General features: G+C 41.6%; 1 protein-coding gene across 1 annotated transcript in view; it reads right to left on the bottom strand.

Moving 5' to 3' along the window:
* Positions 1 to 18,330, bottom strand: part of LOC139686228 (uncharacterized) — a 28,429-nt gene that overhangs the window by 2,851 nt on the left and 7,248 nt on the right. The window contains exons 3-9 of the mRNA XM_071583386.1: positions 14,939 to 15,308; positions 7,755 to 7,906; positions 5,534 to 5,668; positions 3,641 to 3,782; positions 2,228 to 2,318; positions 1,470 to 1,646; positions 729 to 965 (exon numbers count right to left, since the gene is read on the bottom strand). Of these exons, the coding sequence (XP_071439487.1) occupies positions 729 to 965; positions 1,470 to 1,646; positions 2,228 to 2,318; positions 3,641 to 3,782; positions 5,534 to 5,668; positions 7,755 to 7,906; positions 14,939 to 15,308 (1,304 nt within the window). The remainder of the gene's footprint in view (positions 1 to 728; positions 966 to 1,469; positions 1,647 to 2,227; positions 2,319 to 3,640; positions 3,783 to 5,533; positions 5,669 to 7,754; positions 7,907 to 14,938; positions 15,309 to 18,330) is intronic.

Below are 18,330 nucleotides of genomic sequence, written 5' to 3'. Positions count from 1 at the left end.
CGCAATGCGCAAACCCCACAACGAACAACTGACTCCGCAAGGGGCAACAATGTTCAAACAACAAAAACTATGATCTCTGGAAAAACAATGAGCAAAAGAATGTTCAAATAGGAATGAAAGCGATCAACAATGATGTAAACAAAATAATTATTGTTGCTATGGAAACAATGGAGGAATGTAAACAAATTTAAATAGGTAAAAACTTGATTAAAGATATACCCGAAAAATTCTATCACTACAGTTGAATAAAAAAATCAATTCCCAATTTTACATTTAACTATTTGAATCATGAGCAACCATTTATTTACGTTTCAAAGGACACTGCTGCCATGGAAACCGAAGGTAAATAAACAAACAATAGTTTGATTAATGTGAAAAACAGCTTTAACTCATGGAAAAGCACTTCCAAATTGGATCTAGACTAATTTACTCTGCATATATTTGCCCTATTCGCCACAGAAATGACAGCAAGTGATTAAATTACTCGGATATACTTAAAAATATTGCAAGACCTAAAATAGATCCTTGCGGAACACGCCATTTATGACATTATTTTCTTGACTACATACAGAATAATGCAAATTTGACCATAAACAACAGTTCCAAAACTTTATGCGCAATGCTTGTTCACTTAAGAATTACACTCTGATTGATTATTGTCACCAGTGACCTTGTTTCAATGCGCATATAGCCTACTGCCCCCCCCCCCTACTCCTTAAGACGCATACCTCACAGACAAATGGCTTCTCTCCCGTGTGTATACGCAAGTGCTTGTTGAGATTGGCCTTGCCCGTGAACGTCTTGCTGCACTGCTGGCAGGTGAAAACCCTGCGCCCATCCTCACCCTTTGCGCCACCTTCCCTGGGGTGATACGCACGTATGTGATGCGCAAGTCGGAATCGCTTGGAGAAGGATCTACCGCAGAGGTCACAAACAAACACCTCCCAGTCGCCAGGGCGTTCTTCCTGCGGAGACAACAACAGTTTGCGCGATCACAGCAAACGACGATGATAAAAGGCAAAGCAATGACGTCAAAACACTGAGATAAATTAGATACGCGCAACATTGCGTTCAATTACAAGGAAAAATAGCAAACATTTCCATGGTTACAAATGTATATGAAGAGTAAACAAATAAACGAAGACCTTGCGTCTCTTTACAATCAGTCAGCGCAGATCATATGCGACAGGAAACAAAGCGCAAATATTTGCACTCACAATTGGAAAACATCTGCACGCAAGGTGCTCATACAATATGGCAACATTTTGCGGAAAACCCAATTAATTTCAAATAAAACTATAAACATTCCTAATACACATCTCTCCCTTTCACATTCAACTATCCCTTTCCCAATGAAACCAAAGAAATACCACAAAATTCCACAATTTTACGGCTTAATTCACCGTTTTACCCGAATTACGGTTCACGGAGATCATTCCATTGTCTCACTCATCATCCCCGGTACATACCTCCTCAATTTTGACCCGAGCCAATGCCGCAGAGCCCTGCTGTCCGGTTCGCTTCCTCCTTGATTTTGGCATGTCACTTCTAGATGCCGACGTCCTTCGGCCCCTACCTCGTCTCCTCCTCCCCATGCCACGGTACCCAGCTGGACGGTACGTCTTGTCCTTCTCCTCCAGATCCTCCTGGAAAAGGTTTGAGTCTGATGTGATCACTTGGCGGTACCACGATGGTATGGAGTCGATGCCGGAAGAGTGAGTGATCTTATGACAGAAGACGGCTCTAGACCATTGACTACCTCACTCATACCGAGAACTCTTTTGTCTTTCCATTGCTATCAATTGTCATGCCAATTTGCTTAATCAGAGCCCAATCTTTAATGGACCATATTCCAGATCTGTCGTTTATATGACCCGAATAATCAAAGTCTATACCATAGAGACAGTGTTCTAGTTCAATCTGACGGTCTGGTTCAATATAGGAGGTGAAACAAAAATCTCTAGAAGGCCTCTTAAGGACATCCCGATAAATGAATTTCAGAAATGTTTCGAAAAATGGAAGCATCATTGGGACAAGTGCATTGTGGTCCATGGGGAATACTTTGAAGGTGAACTTAATTTGATGTAAATATATTGAGAACTAGAGAAACTACAACAACATTCCTGTTATATTTGTGTCCCCCCATTGTACTATCTCATGTTCCCACCACTATTCATTCCAATTTCCGGTTCTTCTTCAAGTGAATTCATTTCCTGAGCAATCTTACCTCTGCATCGTCTTCTTCCTCAACATCGCTGGCCACCGCAGGGCTCTCCCCTCTGGCATCGCCCTCTGCCACCGCCCCTGGGCACGCTTCACTGTGGAGACCAACCACGGGAGAGAAAAGGACACGGCGTGAGATCAAGGAACAACATCAGATTAGCCGTTTCAAATCCCCACGTCAACAAAGAAACCCTCTCAACACTTGTTTAATCCCAAGAGGGAAAGGCTAGGAATAACATTTATGTCCTTCAACAAACACACGCAACAGACAAGACAAGTCTAAATGCAATCAGGATCAGACATTAATACATATACAATACATACAATATACTAGGGTGCGTTCCATAAGTAATGCAATTGAATTTCCTACGCATCTTCTATTGTTAAGAGTGAGATCGAACCACTTACAGTAGGTGAGATGGACATTAAGCTTTGCCACAAAGCCAGTCTCGGTGCTCTCCAAGCTGTGGAAGTGGCAGGACATTAGTTATTGTAAACCCCTGCGCACTGACCCTCTCACGAAAGTCACCAACCAAGCGGAAATTTCAAGTGAACTTTTCCGTAGTATAGAAAATGAACCTGATTATTCGGACAATGCCATCAAATGTGATGAAGACCCGAGTTTTTTAATATGACCCAGAAACGAAACGCCATGGCTCTCTGAGTGGCACACACAGGGCAGTCCCCCGAGCCAATGAAAGGCATGAATGAGCGAATCAAGAGTTGAAAAACGAGGCTAATTGTCTTTTTCGACAGGAAAGGAGTTGTCCGTAAGGAGTTAGTTCCTCAAGGACCAATAGTTAACGCTGTCTACTACGTGGATGTGCTGGAAAGACTCCGAAAGAGGGTTACCAGGACGAGAAAAGACATCTCCGCTACCTGGCAACTCTATCACGACAACACACAATGAGTCGGAGAGTTCCTGGCCAAACACCAGGTGCTTAAACTGCCCCACCACCCCCTCATCTAAAGTCCCGACATCACCCCAGAAGAGACTTCTTTCTGTTCACTCGGATTAAGGCAGCCCTGAACAGAACCCTTTTTCCGTCCATTCAGAAGATATCCATTCAGCCGTGATTGCCAGGGGTCCCAAAAGATGCCTTCCAGGGAATGTACTGGTCTTGGCTGAGTTGCTGGAAAAATGTTATAGAGCCCCAAGGAAAGAGTACTTTGAAGAATTATTAGCGTTTGCGAAAATCTTTTCAATAAATTCCTTGGGAAAAAATAATTGCATTACTTTAGGAACGCACCACGTATATGTGTCAAAGCTAATCGTTCATATTAAGCCCTGGATTCTTAATACATTCCTCACGATATCCAGGCATAATTTAAACATTTACTTCACGAGTTTCCGATTCTTCCGAGTTTCTTTGCGTAAGGGATTTGTATTTATGCGTGTAAGGTTTAAATCACTGACCTTTTGTCATTCTTGGTGGCCGTCGATGATCCCGTCATCGAGAAGACAGTGGAAAAGTCCGGCAGTGCCGCCAAGAGTGCGGTATCTTCCGAATCACCCTCATTGCAGCCACCATCGCCCTCTGACCCCACCATCTTTGACCCTGGAACAAAGAAACAAGGTCAAACGCAACGCAACATAACTCTGATTAACTCTGTTCATACCAAGAGGGAAGAAAATCAAAGATACGTCATTGATAATACCATTAAAACTTCACTAAGGGTACTGTGCCGTTGTATTCAAATGATGCCATTTGCAATATTTCACAGGGGTACTATCACATGATGAATCACGGACATCAAACGACTGTTCCATGAATTGCGGCATACAGGGTCGCATCCAAAAGTGGTAGGACTGATTTTTTTACAAGAATTTCATTGACGATATACTTACATCGACTTAATAATCTTCAAAGTATGCTCCTTGAGCTGCTACACACTTAGTATAACGTTGCTCCCATTCCCCGTACGCCCGCTGGATATTTTCTTTGGGGATGCCGTTGATGACCCTCGTCCAAGCCTCTTGAACAGCCTTTATAGAGTCAAAACGTCGTCCCGTGAGCTGTCTTTTCATCAGGGAGAAGAAGAAGAAGTCCGGTGGTGCCAGGTCGGGAGAATAGGGCGGGTGCGGCAACGCCGTATTTGGCCAGGAGCTGTCTGACCACGAGCGCGCCATGGCACGGCATTTTCGGCACCATCTTGGCGTGCACACCTTGCGCATGGCCAAATCCTGTGAAATAATGCGTTGGACGTTGGATGCAGACACAGACCCAACTGGTCTGCAATTTCTTCACTGGTTAAGCGTCGGTCTGTGTTCAGCAGTGTCCTCACTCTGTCCACATTCGTGTCGGTTCTTGCCGTCCGGAGCGATGGTCGTCTTCAACGAGCTCCTTACCCTCTTTAAACAACTTGTGCCACTCAAATACTGTGGAACGGCTTAAGGCAGTGTCCCCATAAGCCTACTTGATCATATCAAGGGTCTCAGTATCCGTCTTCCCGAGTTTCACACAAAACTTCACGGAATAACGTTGCTCTAAATCCAGATTCATTTTGTTTTTCGACACGGACAAAAAACTTGCTTCACTAAAAACAGTGTCCTCACTCAACGACAGCCCGCAGGCGACTGAGGTTGGAGTCGGTCTATTGCTAAGAGCCCCCTCCACCTTACCCTGCCAGGCAGACCCCCCTCCACCGCTCCGTTCGCCACAGAGAAAATCAGTCCTACCACTTTTGGGTGCGACCCTGTGTCTAATGGGGATAACTTTGATGAGGATCAAATAGATATTCATGAATAGTACTGTCCTGGGAAAGCTCTCGAACGTGAATAAAATAACAGAATAAAAGTATTCCATAGAAAGTCAAAATGGCAAATACTAATTCTCTAAGGAGAGAGAATACTCTCTTTAAACACTGCACTCTGGATTTAAACCTGCATTCTCCAAATTATACGCTTCAGGAGATAGTAAAAATGTATTTCGACTGAGTTATGGTAATTTTCCATTGATTCCACAATGAATAAACGCGGTTAAACACCTGTGGAAGCTAACTGCTTAACGAAACTAACCTAATTACTTCGTACATAAAGTGTGTTCACATCAGAATCCATTGATCCCCACGCTGTCCAATCAGAAGTACTCTTATGTAAATTCCAAACCTGAAAAACCAGGGCACGTCTCATGTCATTGTGTAATTACAATTTGTAATACAACTTCAACACTTATTAAACGATATGTAACAACATACAGCAAACCACTATTACAATGACAATTAGTTTCACTCAGTACATTCAATTTCTCTGAAATTAAGGAGGAATTACCGCCCACAGATCAGGATATATCATCTTCTCTAAACTCACCGTGACTTGGTCCGACTTCTGCCGTGGTACAAGGCTCGGTTTTGTCTCCCTGGCCACGGTACAGGACCCCACCGGGGGCATCACACCTAACCAGGCGGACGTAGCAATCCTTCAGACTCACATTGCGAAGTTTACCTGGAGGGAAAGAAGATTCAAGGGGCATTAACACATTAATATACATTATATTTTAATTATATAGGTACCCTGCAAGCCACCGCTAGGGTGTGTGGCAGGGGGTGAGTACACACCAGACTATATTTTACCTGAACATGACAGTACCGCGGACAGACAATGCATATATGTACATATATAATAATGATTCTGAAGATGACAGCCGAGCAGTCGTAACGTCAAATAACATATTGTGAGTGTCCTTTCTATGTGTCTCTTTCTTCTACAAATCTACATCCGTGTTTTTATATATTTGTGCATAGCCGAAGAGCGTTCCATTTCGAAGATATTTATATATATATATATATATATATATATATATATATATATATATATATATATATATATATATGTATATATAAATATATATACACATAAAAATATATACATGTATACACATATATATATATATATATATACACACACATACATACATACATATATATATATATATATGTATATATATATGTGTATATATATATATATATATATATATATATATATATATATGTATGTATGTATGTGTGTGTATATATATATATATATATATATATATATATATATATATATATATATATATATATATATATATATATATATACATACATACACACACACACACACACACAACGCATTAAACACAGTGGTATCCTGTTCAAATATGTACGAAAATAAGAGTCGAGGGAATAACATTAAAAATACAAAGTTATTCGCTATCAAATGAGCACACCAAAACCTGAAATACGCAATAATCCTTGCATTTCACCCTCAGGATCACACCAAAAACCAAACCAAAAGAAATTTTCTTCACATTTTAAAATCTTCAATTTCGACCAAGTTCAGCTTTTCATCAATTCGACATTTCAATCGTAGGAGATAATCACCGTGAGTACTTTTTCAGTTTCTGTCGACACCTATTAGGAGGGCAGGCTGAAAAGTAATGCACACACGCATATGCTTGTAGTGACCGCAAACAAATAAAACAAATAGCAAGATTGGGCAAAAAGTACATTAAATTACAATTCTCTAACGTTTCCAAAATCACATATATTTATTTATTTTTCAAACTAACAGTCACCGTTGTCAAAGCCAACAAACGCATTTCTCCTCCCGACATGGGTAACAAGTTTGTTCATTCCGTCACTGAAAGACAAACTCTTCAAACTTTCCCCGACAGCTACGCCTTTCACCTCACCATCGCCCTAGGTGCAATGATTATTAACCTTTGATGGGTCTGTCTTTTGCGTTGACAAGGAAAAAGATGAATAAATAACGTGTGGACGGGCGTTGTATTGTCATTTGGCAAGATTATTAATGGCTGGCCAGGCTGCCTTGTATATTCCAAATATGGTTTGCGATATACGCTTTTGATATCAGTCATTCGCTGACAATTTTCAATCCAATCTCCAAAGACAAGTTTGCTTTGATGTTTATATATCGTCTGTGGATCAGTGATCAGGAGGTCTGCTGCTAATGTTTAATCAACAATTTATAAGTCACGCTGTTTAAACTCGCTCAAATGTTGACATATGTAGCACACAACACTAGAACAAGTCTCCATACTTCATCCACTTCTCAAAGTACTACACTGGATGAATACAACCTGTGCATGCGTGTTGAGGGGGAATGTTACTTCCACACGCCACCAGACCAGGAGTGCTTTCTAAGGTCATTTTGATTTTGGTCTATACAAGAATGTGCACAGATGTTTTACAAATACACTGGATAGTAATAATGAAACAACCCCAAACATTCGCACGAGTTTAGAGGGAGAATGTTACTTCCACATGCTACCAGACCAGGAGTGCTTCTGAAGGTCATTTTGATTGCGGTCTATAAAAGAATATGCACAGACGTTATAAAAATACACTGAATAATAATAATGAAACGACCTCAAACCTACGTATGAGTGTTGATGGGAGAATGTTACTTCCACATGCCAAGACCAGGAGTGCTTCTGAAGATCATTTTGTTTGTGGTTTACAGTAAGCATGTTTGAATTAGTTTTCAGCCCACCCTCATACTTTGGGACCTCCCCAACAATCCTCACCGTTGTCGAGCAAGGACGTCCGCCTGGGCAGGTCCTTGGAGGGGTGTGAGTCCTCTGCAGGACGGCCACCTCCCTTCCCAGAGACCCGTACGCCGTCCTTGACCCTCTTCAGGACTAGAATGCTCATCTTCGGATCCCACGTCCGATGCCAGCTGTGGCGGGACAGGAAAAGACAACGTCAGCTCAGTAAAAACAAACAACAGACAATCACAACTCATAGAATCCACCATCGCTCATTCCATTAACATCGTAAAATACATTTAAATGTTCAAAAACTCAGGGAATTCAGAAACGCAGTAACTGAACTGCTTCATAGCGATTGACGTCCATTTCAAGGAATCCTTACAATGTACGGACTATACACATTGGTACAACGGTGACATATTCGATACCAGCGACTCAGTCACAATTGTAACAGAACTACTAATAGATTATACACAATAAAACATTAGGAGTGAGCTGTTACTGTTATGTACAACAGGAACAGTATCAATGAATTGGAACTCTTCCCAAATTAATAAGCTCCCTATCCCCAAACACGCCTCCAAACACAACACTCCCTTTGATAAATGCTATAGTGTATCCATCATAGCATCCCTCCCACCCTCTGATCCTCCACTGAAACTGAAAACATTAGAGCAGTCCTTCATCTGGCTCTTGGAGTCCTGGAATTGGCCAGGAATCAATATTAGGCATTCATTACCCTGCTCCAATGACATTTTCATCCCCCTTCCACCCCCATCACCTTCTACATTCTCCCCACCCTCCAAACCCATCCCTTCTGGATTCTCTCCCCACCTTCCCCTTCCATCCATCGCTCCAGCCATCGTATTCCCTTCAGTTCTGTCCCTCTCTTCCTTGATAAAGGTGGTCACGACCACCGAAAATTCTACGTGATTTTTCGGATAGTACCAGGTCTTCCTGGGAAACCATAACCGGCACAGGGAAAGTAACTGGCCTCCCTACCCTGATGTGTGAATTTCAAATGCAGTATAGGGATTAGTACTGGGTGATCTCTGCCATCACCCGTACCAAACTGACCTTTGGGTTGATTACTGTGTTTATAGTTTATATATATACATATACATACATATTTTTTTTAAGGTAATCTCCCGGTTAAGGTAGGTTTTTGGATGGACACAACTACCAGACAAACATTTTATTACTCCCAACAAAACACAAAATCCATCATCCTACTATACATCAGGTCCCTCTTCATCTCTGAGTACTTTCTTCCTCCCTTCATCCCGTCCAACATCCCTATCCTGTTCCTTCCCTTTCCTCTTTTGCCCAACATTCTACCCTCTATCACAGTCTTCAACATCCCACTATTGCCGGTCAACACCCCCTTCATCCACTTTTCCTGCCTCCATAGGATTTCTCCCAACAAACCCCTCTCTTCGCCCACCATACCTAGTATTTCCTCAATTGTTTTCTTCTCTGTCCATTTCACCTTCTCCATTCTCCTCCGCACCCACATATCTATAATAGCCTCCAATCTACGTCTATCCTCCTGCTTCAATGACCACGTTTCCGCACCGTACATACCGCACCGCACCGCACGCTCCATATCAAAGTTTTTACGAGTCTTTTCTTAACATCCTTACTCAAAGTTCCTGTCATCAACTCCCTCCTCCTTGTGAAAGCCTCTTTGCCTAATTGCGCAATTCTTCTCCTTGCGTCCCTACTACTTTGACCGTGTTGGTCCAAAACACTACCGAGATACGTAAACTGTTCTACCTGCTCTAGTTTTTGCCCTCCTATTTTAATGTTAAGCTTAGCCTTTTTTGTTCTAGAAAATCACATTTCCTTTGTTTTATTAATATTGATTCTCATCCCATACCTGTCGCACTGAATTTCCAATTCACTCAGCAATGCTTGCAGCCCTTTGGCTAACTGACAAACTAAAGCTTGATCATCAGCAAACCTAACTGATTTTACGAATTCCCCGCCCACTTTCATTCCTACCTCCAGTTCTTCCCTTATTGCCTCTTTAATCATTTCCTCTGCATACAGGTTGAACAGCAACGGTGATAATGGGCAACCCTGCCTTACACCTCTTCCTAACACTGCCCAACCGGACTTCCTGTTCCCCACTCGCACCTGAGCAGTCTGAGACATGTACAGGTTGTGGATTAGCCTCCTTTCCCTATTCTAATCTATTCCTATTTTCTGCAGAATACTCATTAGTTTTTCCCAATTCACTCTATCAAACGCTTTTTCGAAATCTACGAAACAGGCAAATACCTCCTGGTTGTGTTCTATATTCCTCTCAATTAATAATCTAATTACTGCAATGGCATCACGCGTACCTCTCCCCTTCCTAAACCCAAACTAATCATCCCCTAAGTAATCATTTGCCCTTCTCTCTATCCTTTTGTTTATGATCCTGAGAACAACTTTAGCTGCGTGGGATATCAAACTTATCGTCCTGTAGTCCTCACATGATGTAGCCTTTACCTTTTTTGGAATAGGAACTAAAAATGATCTCACAAAGTCTTCCGGCCAGATTCCTTCCTCATAAATACTACGGATCAGCCCATATAGCCTCTCCCTCCCACATTTTCCTAAGCATTTTAAAAGTTCCATTATCCACCCCCACGGCCTTATTTAGTTTCATCTTCCTTAATGCCCTTTCTATCTCATTGTCTAGTATGCCTGGACCTAAGCTATCTTCCTCTATGCCATGTTCCTTTTCAATGTCTAACTTTGTTGGTCTAAGCTCTTTACTATACAGTTCTTCTACATATTCCTTCCATCTCTCTTAGATCTTTCCTGTGTCAACTATTACCTAACCCGCCTTATCTCTAACTGCAATCGTTGATCTACCTTTCTTACTTCCCGATAAAGATTTAACTTTGCTGTACAGTGCACCGATTTCACCCTTCCTCTGCAGACTTTCCATATCCTCGCACTGCATTTTCCACCATGCTTCCTTTGCTTTATTTGTTGACCGCCTCAATTTATTGTTCAATTCTTTGTACTTCATTTTGCCTAATTCTGTATTAACATTCTTCCATTTTTGCCACTCATCCATCTTTGTAATCATCTCATCCGTGATCCATGGTTTCCTAGTCATTTTAGCGTTAACGGTTCCAATAGTGTCTTTTGCGGCTTTAGACTACCCTTTATAGATACATTCCCATTTTTCTTCGATAGTACTTAGCTCTTTACGATCCTCCATTATTTCCTCTACCGCCTGTTTGTATTCCTTCCTTCTCAAACCATTTAATGCTTCTACATTCCATTTTCTAACTCGCCGCCCCTGCCTTATCTTTTTGAAACGGACGATACATTTCATAACAACTAAATTATGGTCAGAGTCTGCATCCGCTCCCGGGAAGCTGTGCGAATTTATCACATTGTTCCTAAACCTGTGTCTAACCAGGATATAACATAGCTGATACCTTTCTGAGTCACCTGGCATTTTCCATGTATACATTCCTCTTTTGCGGTGTCTAAACCAAGTGTTGGTGATAACTAAGCCCTGCCTCCTGCAGAACTCAACTGCTTTCTCCCCACGGTCATTCCTTGTGCCTAATCCGTAGTCCCCGACCTCGTCACCATCTCTTCCTTTGCCCACCGTCGCATTCCAATCCCCCATCACTATCAAATGTTTCCCTGCAGGAACACACGCGATAATGTCCTCTAACTGATCGTATATCTTATCGACCTCTTCTTCTTTATGGTTGCTCGGTGGCATGTATACCTGAATAATAACCAAGTTCGTTGGTTCTGCTTTTATCTCTACTAGTATTATTCTATCCATTACCTGCTCTATGTTGACTACGCTTCTTCCTACCTCTTCATTTAATACTATGGCAACCCCTCGTTGGCTCTCGTTACCGCCGCTGTATATTATTCAATACTTATCACTCCAATAATCCCCGCTATCTTTCCATCTCACCTTGCATAGACCCAAAATATCTATATTTCCCCTTTCCATCTCTCACTTAACATTCTCCAATTTCCCCATCCTCATCATTGTCCTAACATTCCACGTTCCTATTCTAACTAATGTGGTCTCCTTCTCCTGCGTCTTCTGTCCTGCTGCTGCTGGTTTTCCCTTGCAAGAGTTTCGTGGGATGACGACCGCAGAAGCCTTGCCTCCCCCGCTGCCAGGCACGACACACAGCCGATTGGGCCAAGTTCCGTAGTTGCCAGGACTCAAAATCTCTGTTTTGTCCATCATGTAAATCTTGGGAATGATATTTGAGGTGGTTTCCCGTTGCCTTCCTCAATAGTGTTTTTAACGCGACACCATCACTTACTGGCCGCCCCACTGGGGTCAGACGCCATTGCAGCCGCCTCACTGAGGAACCGATGCTGCGTGGACTACCTTTCGTCTGGCTCCTAACCTTCGACCTATCTGGCATGGGTGACCCTACCAGGAGCAATTATTATTACTCCTGCCAGCACAGCTCTAGGGGTCATCGGAACGCCCAAGCCCTTCCACCACGTCAAGACGTATATATATATATATATATATATATATATATATATATATATATATATATATATATATATATATATATATATATATATATATATATAATATATATATATATATATCTACACATATGTGTGTGTGTGTACATATATATACTTTTTTCGATGTACAAATCTGTGCTTAGTGAATTTATGTCTGTCTGTATGTATTTATGAGTACATATGAAGCGGATAAAATAATACTTTGTAATTCCACAGATTTATTTCACAAACACACGACCCGGGTTTCAACGTACAACGTCATCTTCAGGTGCAGACATACAGGCGACCAACATATATATACCCTTAGACCGGGGGGGGGGGAAATTGGGGGGAAGGAAAGATAAAAAGGGGGGGGCTGGGGAGGAGGATGGTGGGGGAGGGGGTTGGGCAAGGCACGCTTGTGGGTGGAGAGCCAGGCGGAATAGAATGAGTGGGTAATGGAGGGCCGTGGGAGAGGGGGGGGGGGAAGGAGTCCCTACCGGATTATCCCTTTACTGGGAGGGGGGGAGGTTGTGGAATTTTTAGGTTCACTATGGATATCTCGGAGGGAAAGGTTAAGGAGAGGGGAATGGGAGGTGTACAATAGGTCATTAACAATAATTTTTTCCTTGGAGCGAACATATTTTAAAATCTCCAGTTGCTCTAAAGCGTCAAGTCTATACCCTTTCTTCTCAACATGTAATATTTCTAGCTGAAAGGCACTCTGGTGGTGGTTGTCCAGCAAATGTTTAGCAAAATGCGAAGATGGCTTTTGGTTCCGCACACAGGCCTGGTGTTCCTTCACTCGCGTACAGAATTTCCTTCCTGTTTGACCCACGTACACAGCATCACACTCACAACGTAACATATACACACCGCTCTTTTCTCCTTCTAAAATTTTGTCCTTTGCGTGTGAGAGCAGGTTTTTAAGGCTTGATTTATTATAATAAGCGATTTTTAACTTATCTTTTGGTAGCAATTTGTAAATTTTTTTCCAGGTTTCACCCAGATACAGGATTCTCCGCCATTTGGCAGAGGAATCTTGTAGTGGCTGGGATTTATAAATTCTGTCAATTGCTTGTTTTTTATTTTATCTAAATATAGTTTATCAATTAATTTATCATCGTAGCCGTTATTACGTGCTATTAATTTAATAGTTGACAGTTCTTTCTTGTAATTGCATAGAGACAAAGGAATGCTTGTCAGTCGGTGGATCATAGAATGGAAGGCGGACAGTTTCTGGGAAAAACAGTGCCTTGAGTTACAATGAATAACTTGGTCTGTGTATGAAGTTTTCCGGAAAATGGAGAATTCCAAGTGATTTTTAACTTTTGAAATATTTAAGTCAAGAAAATTGAGTGAATTGTTTTCTTCTAACTCACAGGTGAATTTAAGGTTCTTATTTAGAGAGTTTGAATGAGCTAAGAAATTTTCAAGTTGCCTTTTTGAACCCTTCCACACACAAAAGACATCGTCTACATACCGATACCAGCATAAAACATTGAAATTTTGAAAATTGAAACATTGAAATAAAAAAAATAAAAATACAAAAAAAATAAATCTGTGGAATTACAAAGTATTATTTTATCCGCTTAAGTATGAACCGATTCCATAAAATAACGCCTGAAACCATCGATTATAGTACATATGAATGAATTAATGCCGAAAATAATATGTATACCACAATGGGATAAATGAAAGAAGGGTCCGTTTGGTCTCAATTTTGCCCAAATAAAGACCTCTATCTATACATCCCTCAAAGGACACCACCATCACCATTGGTGACACCACCCTACGTTAAGTCAAGAGCCGCGTGTCATCAAATAGAGAGTTGAACACATATACATAGTACCCTTAATAAGAGAGAGAGAGAGAGAGAGAGAGAAAGAGTATCCTCATATCCGCCTGCCAGGGAATATTTCTGAGCCGTTAGTTAAAAGACAGAGCTGGCAGATGTGTGTGTTTGTATGTGTCGATGCTCTCAAGAGATGATTCACTGAAGTTAAGTTTTTAAGAGAGAGACATATTGTAAATTGGCAACATCTACTCAAGTATAAATTTATTTTTGGTCTGGAACTCTTCACGGTTCTCCTTATACAAACCATGACGAATACCCTTACCCTCTTAGTGAAAATGCAATTTAAATTTAAAAAAAAAGCACCGATTTCAGCAATCTAATTCCTTTTCTCCACACAGTAAGGCAAATAAACCAACAAGGAATTCAACCCCGGGAAGATCTACATCATTCCATTGGGAATGAGCCAATTAAGTGACGATCCGGGACATTGTATATCACTTGGGCACAAGATGTGTGGAAGACACACGATGATAAAGGAAGAAACAACATGATAAAACTAATTAAAAGCCTCCCAACTGAACTGCCTTCAAGGGAGGAGGACTTCCAAAGGGGAGGGTGCTTTATATATATTAAACAGTGGAAATGAAAAGAAGAAGCAGAAGATGGAATAAATAATAAGAAGGAGAAGGCATTGATAGCCATACTACGAATGAAGGAGAGAGGGCTATGAAGAACGAAGGACAACAAAATCATTGATGTATAGACTACATTTAAAGCAAAATAGTGTTCATAAATGGCCTCAGTTCATGCATTTATTGGGCAGACCCCATAGTTTAGGTCTTCCACTGCGATTCAAACCTGTCTCTACATCGATTTAAGGATCAGATGAGGCGCTGAGCACCACGGGAATCCCTACCTCGTTGAATGTCTTTTACGGCGATCCTTTCCTCTGTTATCTGCCGTTCGATCTTTCACTGACGTCTGTGGTTCGGCATGCGGCCCATTGCTGTCGTCCCTGTCCACAGAAACTCCCCCATCTTCCTCGGCAACCGCAAAATGGCCCTCGGTATCCTCATCCTCTTCTGAAAACATTCCCTCGGGCAAGTCCACCTCGACAACAATCTCCTCGGCCTCTCCCTCAATCAGCGGCACAGGGCCGTGCGCCCCCTCACTGACCGAGGGGTCGACAGCCAATTCCGCACCCTTTGGTGCTTTCTTCCTTCTCCATTGCTTTGCTTTGCCTCCCAAAATCCGCGGCACATGTGGTCCTTTCTTGCCAATGGCACCTGGAACGAACCGTTGGGAATGACCATCAAGCTGGTGAAACCGAATATTACAAACATATAAAAAAAATACCCCTTGAATAAAACGACGGTAGCATACCGTGATGCCGGAGAAAAGAAGAGAAATTTGTGAATGGAACTGGAAATAACAGCGTTCCTGAAACGGAACTATTTCAACCGAAATTCAATTAACAACAAAACCTTTATAAGTGAGAGAGGTTTTAATTTATGAGAAACAGATCTAATCCCAAAGTAACAGCGGGAGATGCCGCAGGAGTAACTTTTATAAGTCTTCCACTAATAATGTGAATTTCAATGCAATATTGACATTTAATAGCATATGGTATTTCATCACAATATCTTGGTACTTTAAAAAACCCCCCGGAATTTCAGAGTTTAAAGAGAGGACGCCTCGATAGCGAAACTGGCTAAAAGCACTCAGACCGGACATTAAGGGGATCTGGATTGGTGCGGGGGCTTCCCACCCAGAGGGCCCAGGTTCAAATCCCGGTGGCGGTGTTGAATACTGTTCAGACGTATCCCTACTTGAGGTGCTTTGTGGAGGTCACTTTGAGTGAGTACACCGTCCGTCGGATGGGACGTTAAACTGTTTGACCCCTTGGTGCCTTTTGTAAAGAGTAGGCTAATGCCGACACCGGGTTTCTCTCTCCACCATTCATCCTTTCCCGTCCATCCCCAATGGCGCAAATGACCTCAGCTGTCAATCGCCCAACCCCTGAATACTAATACTACTACCGGACATTAATAGGTATCCAGGTTCGAATCCCGGTCAAGGCAAATTATTTTTATTCACTCTGGAATCGTTGAATTGAGATCAAATCCCATTGAATACGATTATAAAAAAATTAACCTCACAGGAAAACTAATGTTTGTAAGCGATTTCTTATTATTTTTATTATTAATACCCTTCCGTTGAGCATACACAAGGCTTCTCCTGAATGTAACTTACATTTATACTTAAAATATGAACCTTATTGACATAGCGAAAGTTTTCTTACACATACATTTATGGAAAACACATTCTAAAACTATTTTCCAATATGGTCTCCATTGTTTCCCAACAGAGGCATTTATTATTAACGATACACAGCCATTTCAATTCCCTCTCTGAAGAAATCTGCTACCAACTCATACGTATTGAGCCAATTGTATGTTCAAGTTACGTACTGTGAGTAATGCGAGTTATTTTATCCTGACGGGCCTGTACGTCGGACTGCGATTGGACTGGTTGAAACAGGATAGTGTGGGAACCCAGCTAAGCAGCGTTCCGTCACTCAGTGTGCTCCGAGCATCTAAAGAGAGGGCACGGGACTGTCTGGGAGAGTTGTTTCTTGATCCTGTGCACGTGATAATGCAGCACTCATTAGAACAAAGATTTGCGATCAAGTTTAAGTGCGTGCAACCTGGCAAGACTGCGACGGAAACTGTTTCTATGATCACGTCTGCTTACAAAGATGTCGCCCTGTTAGATCTGCAAGTGTTTCCGTGGCACAAGGCCTTTCTGGAAGGCCGGGAAGAGGTCAACGACGAGGATCGCACCGGCCGGCAATCTACGGCCTGCAATGAGATGCCAATGAGGCAACTGTTGACCTCAGACAAACAATTAAGTCTTCGTTTAATTTGGAAGAAACGGTTGGAGATGGTGTAACGGTAATTTTTAATGGAGTCATCCGCTGATATGCCCTTCCTGTGCAACAATTTCAGAGTGTGAAAATCCTTCGCCTTGACCGGGATTTGACATGCAGTCGCATCAAATTAAAATCACTCACATTACCCCAAGTACATACCTTTTATATGTGTACAATTGGTTCAATATGTATCAGATGGCGGCAGTATTTTTCAGAGACGGAATTGAAACGGTTGGGTGCCGTTAGTGATAAATGCCTCAACTTGAAAAAAATGGAGACTATATAGAAAAATAGTCATAGAATGTGTTGTCCATAAATGTGTGTATAAGAAAACTTTCGTTTTGTCAATATGGTTTGTATTTTAATTATAAATGTATTTTACATTCAGGATAAGCCTTGTGTACGTTCAAAGGAAGGGTATTAATAGTAAAAATAATAAGAAATTGCTTACTAACATTAGTTTTGCTACAAGGCTAAATTTTTTTATTTCCGTTATCAATGGGATTTGACCTCAATTCAACAATTTCAGAGCAAATAAAAATCATTTGCCTTAAGCGGGATTCGAACCCGGATCCCAATTAATGTCCAGTCTGAGTGCTTTTCGCCAGTTAAGCTACCGAGGCATTCTCTCTTAAACTTGCTGAAATTTTGGGTGGCCTTTTTAAAGGAACAAGATGTTGTGACAAAATACAGTCCGCCCCACAGTCCACGAGGTCAAATGCGAACTTTTAAACACTTAAGCTGTTTATACCTTTGAAGAATCCCAAAGAAACTGCGATGCAGATGCCACAACAGTAACTTTTAATGCAGTCACCCGCTGATGGGCATTTCACGGCAACAATGTCAGAAAAGTGTCAAGGCGAATGATTTTTACACTCTTAAATTGTCGCGTGTCCGTTCAACGGCCGAATTGTTAAAACATTCCGAAAACTCAAGTTTATGAGATCCTTACGGACCATACCTAGACTCCAGACCCTAACCTGGAGATGTGCAGGAGAATGAAAGGGAGGTACTTTCCTTTAGAAAGCCCTCGTACGTTAATGATTCATTTTGGAATTACCACAACAAGTAATTTGAATGAAATATCATATCTCTGCGTCTTACCAATACTGACTGAAAACAGTGATGCTATCATCAATGTCAATAATGGCCTCCACTTACAATGACCCGTTTAGGGACAAATAAGGACCAGGGCAATTTGAAAAGTGAGGTCTCCTATTTCTTTTTCATGAGAAATTGTATTTATTCTCAACTTTGCATGCATCTTTAGAAAGGCTGAGCATTTTGCTATTTTTCTACTTAGTCGCCTTGAAGATCAAACACTTTTTCCATCCTTGTAAGCAGCTTTTCATTAATACCGGCATCGTACCTTTCTC

The sequence above is a fragment of the Hetaerina americana genome, unplaced genomic scaffold, assembly GCF_022747635.1.
Source record: "Hetaerina americana unplaced genomic scaffold, ioHetAmer1.1.p SCAF_135, whole genome shotgun sequence".
Taxonomy (NCBI): domain Eukaryota; kingdom Metazoa; phylum Arthropoda; class Insecta; order Odonata; family Calopterygidae; genus Hetaerina; species Hetaerina americana.
Note: the sequence above shows the minus strand (reverse complement) of the source record. Positions and strands in the feature narration are given on the sequence as shown.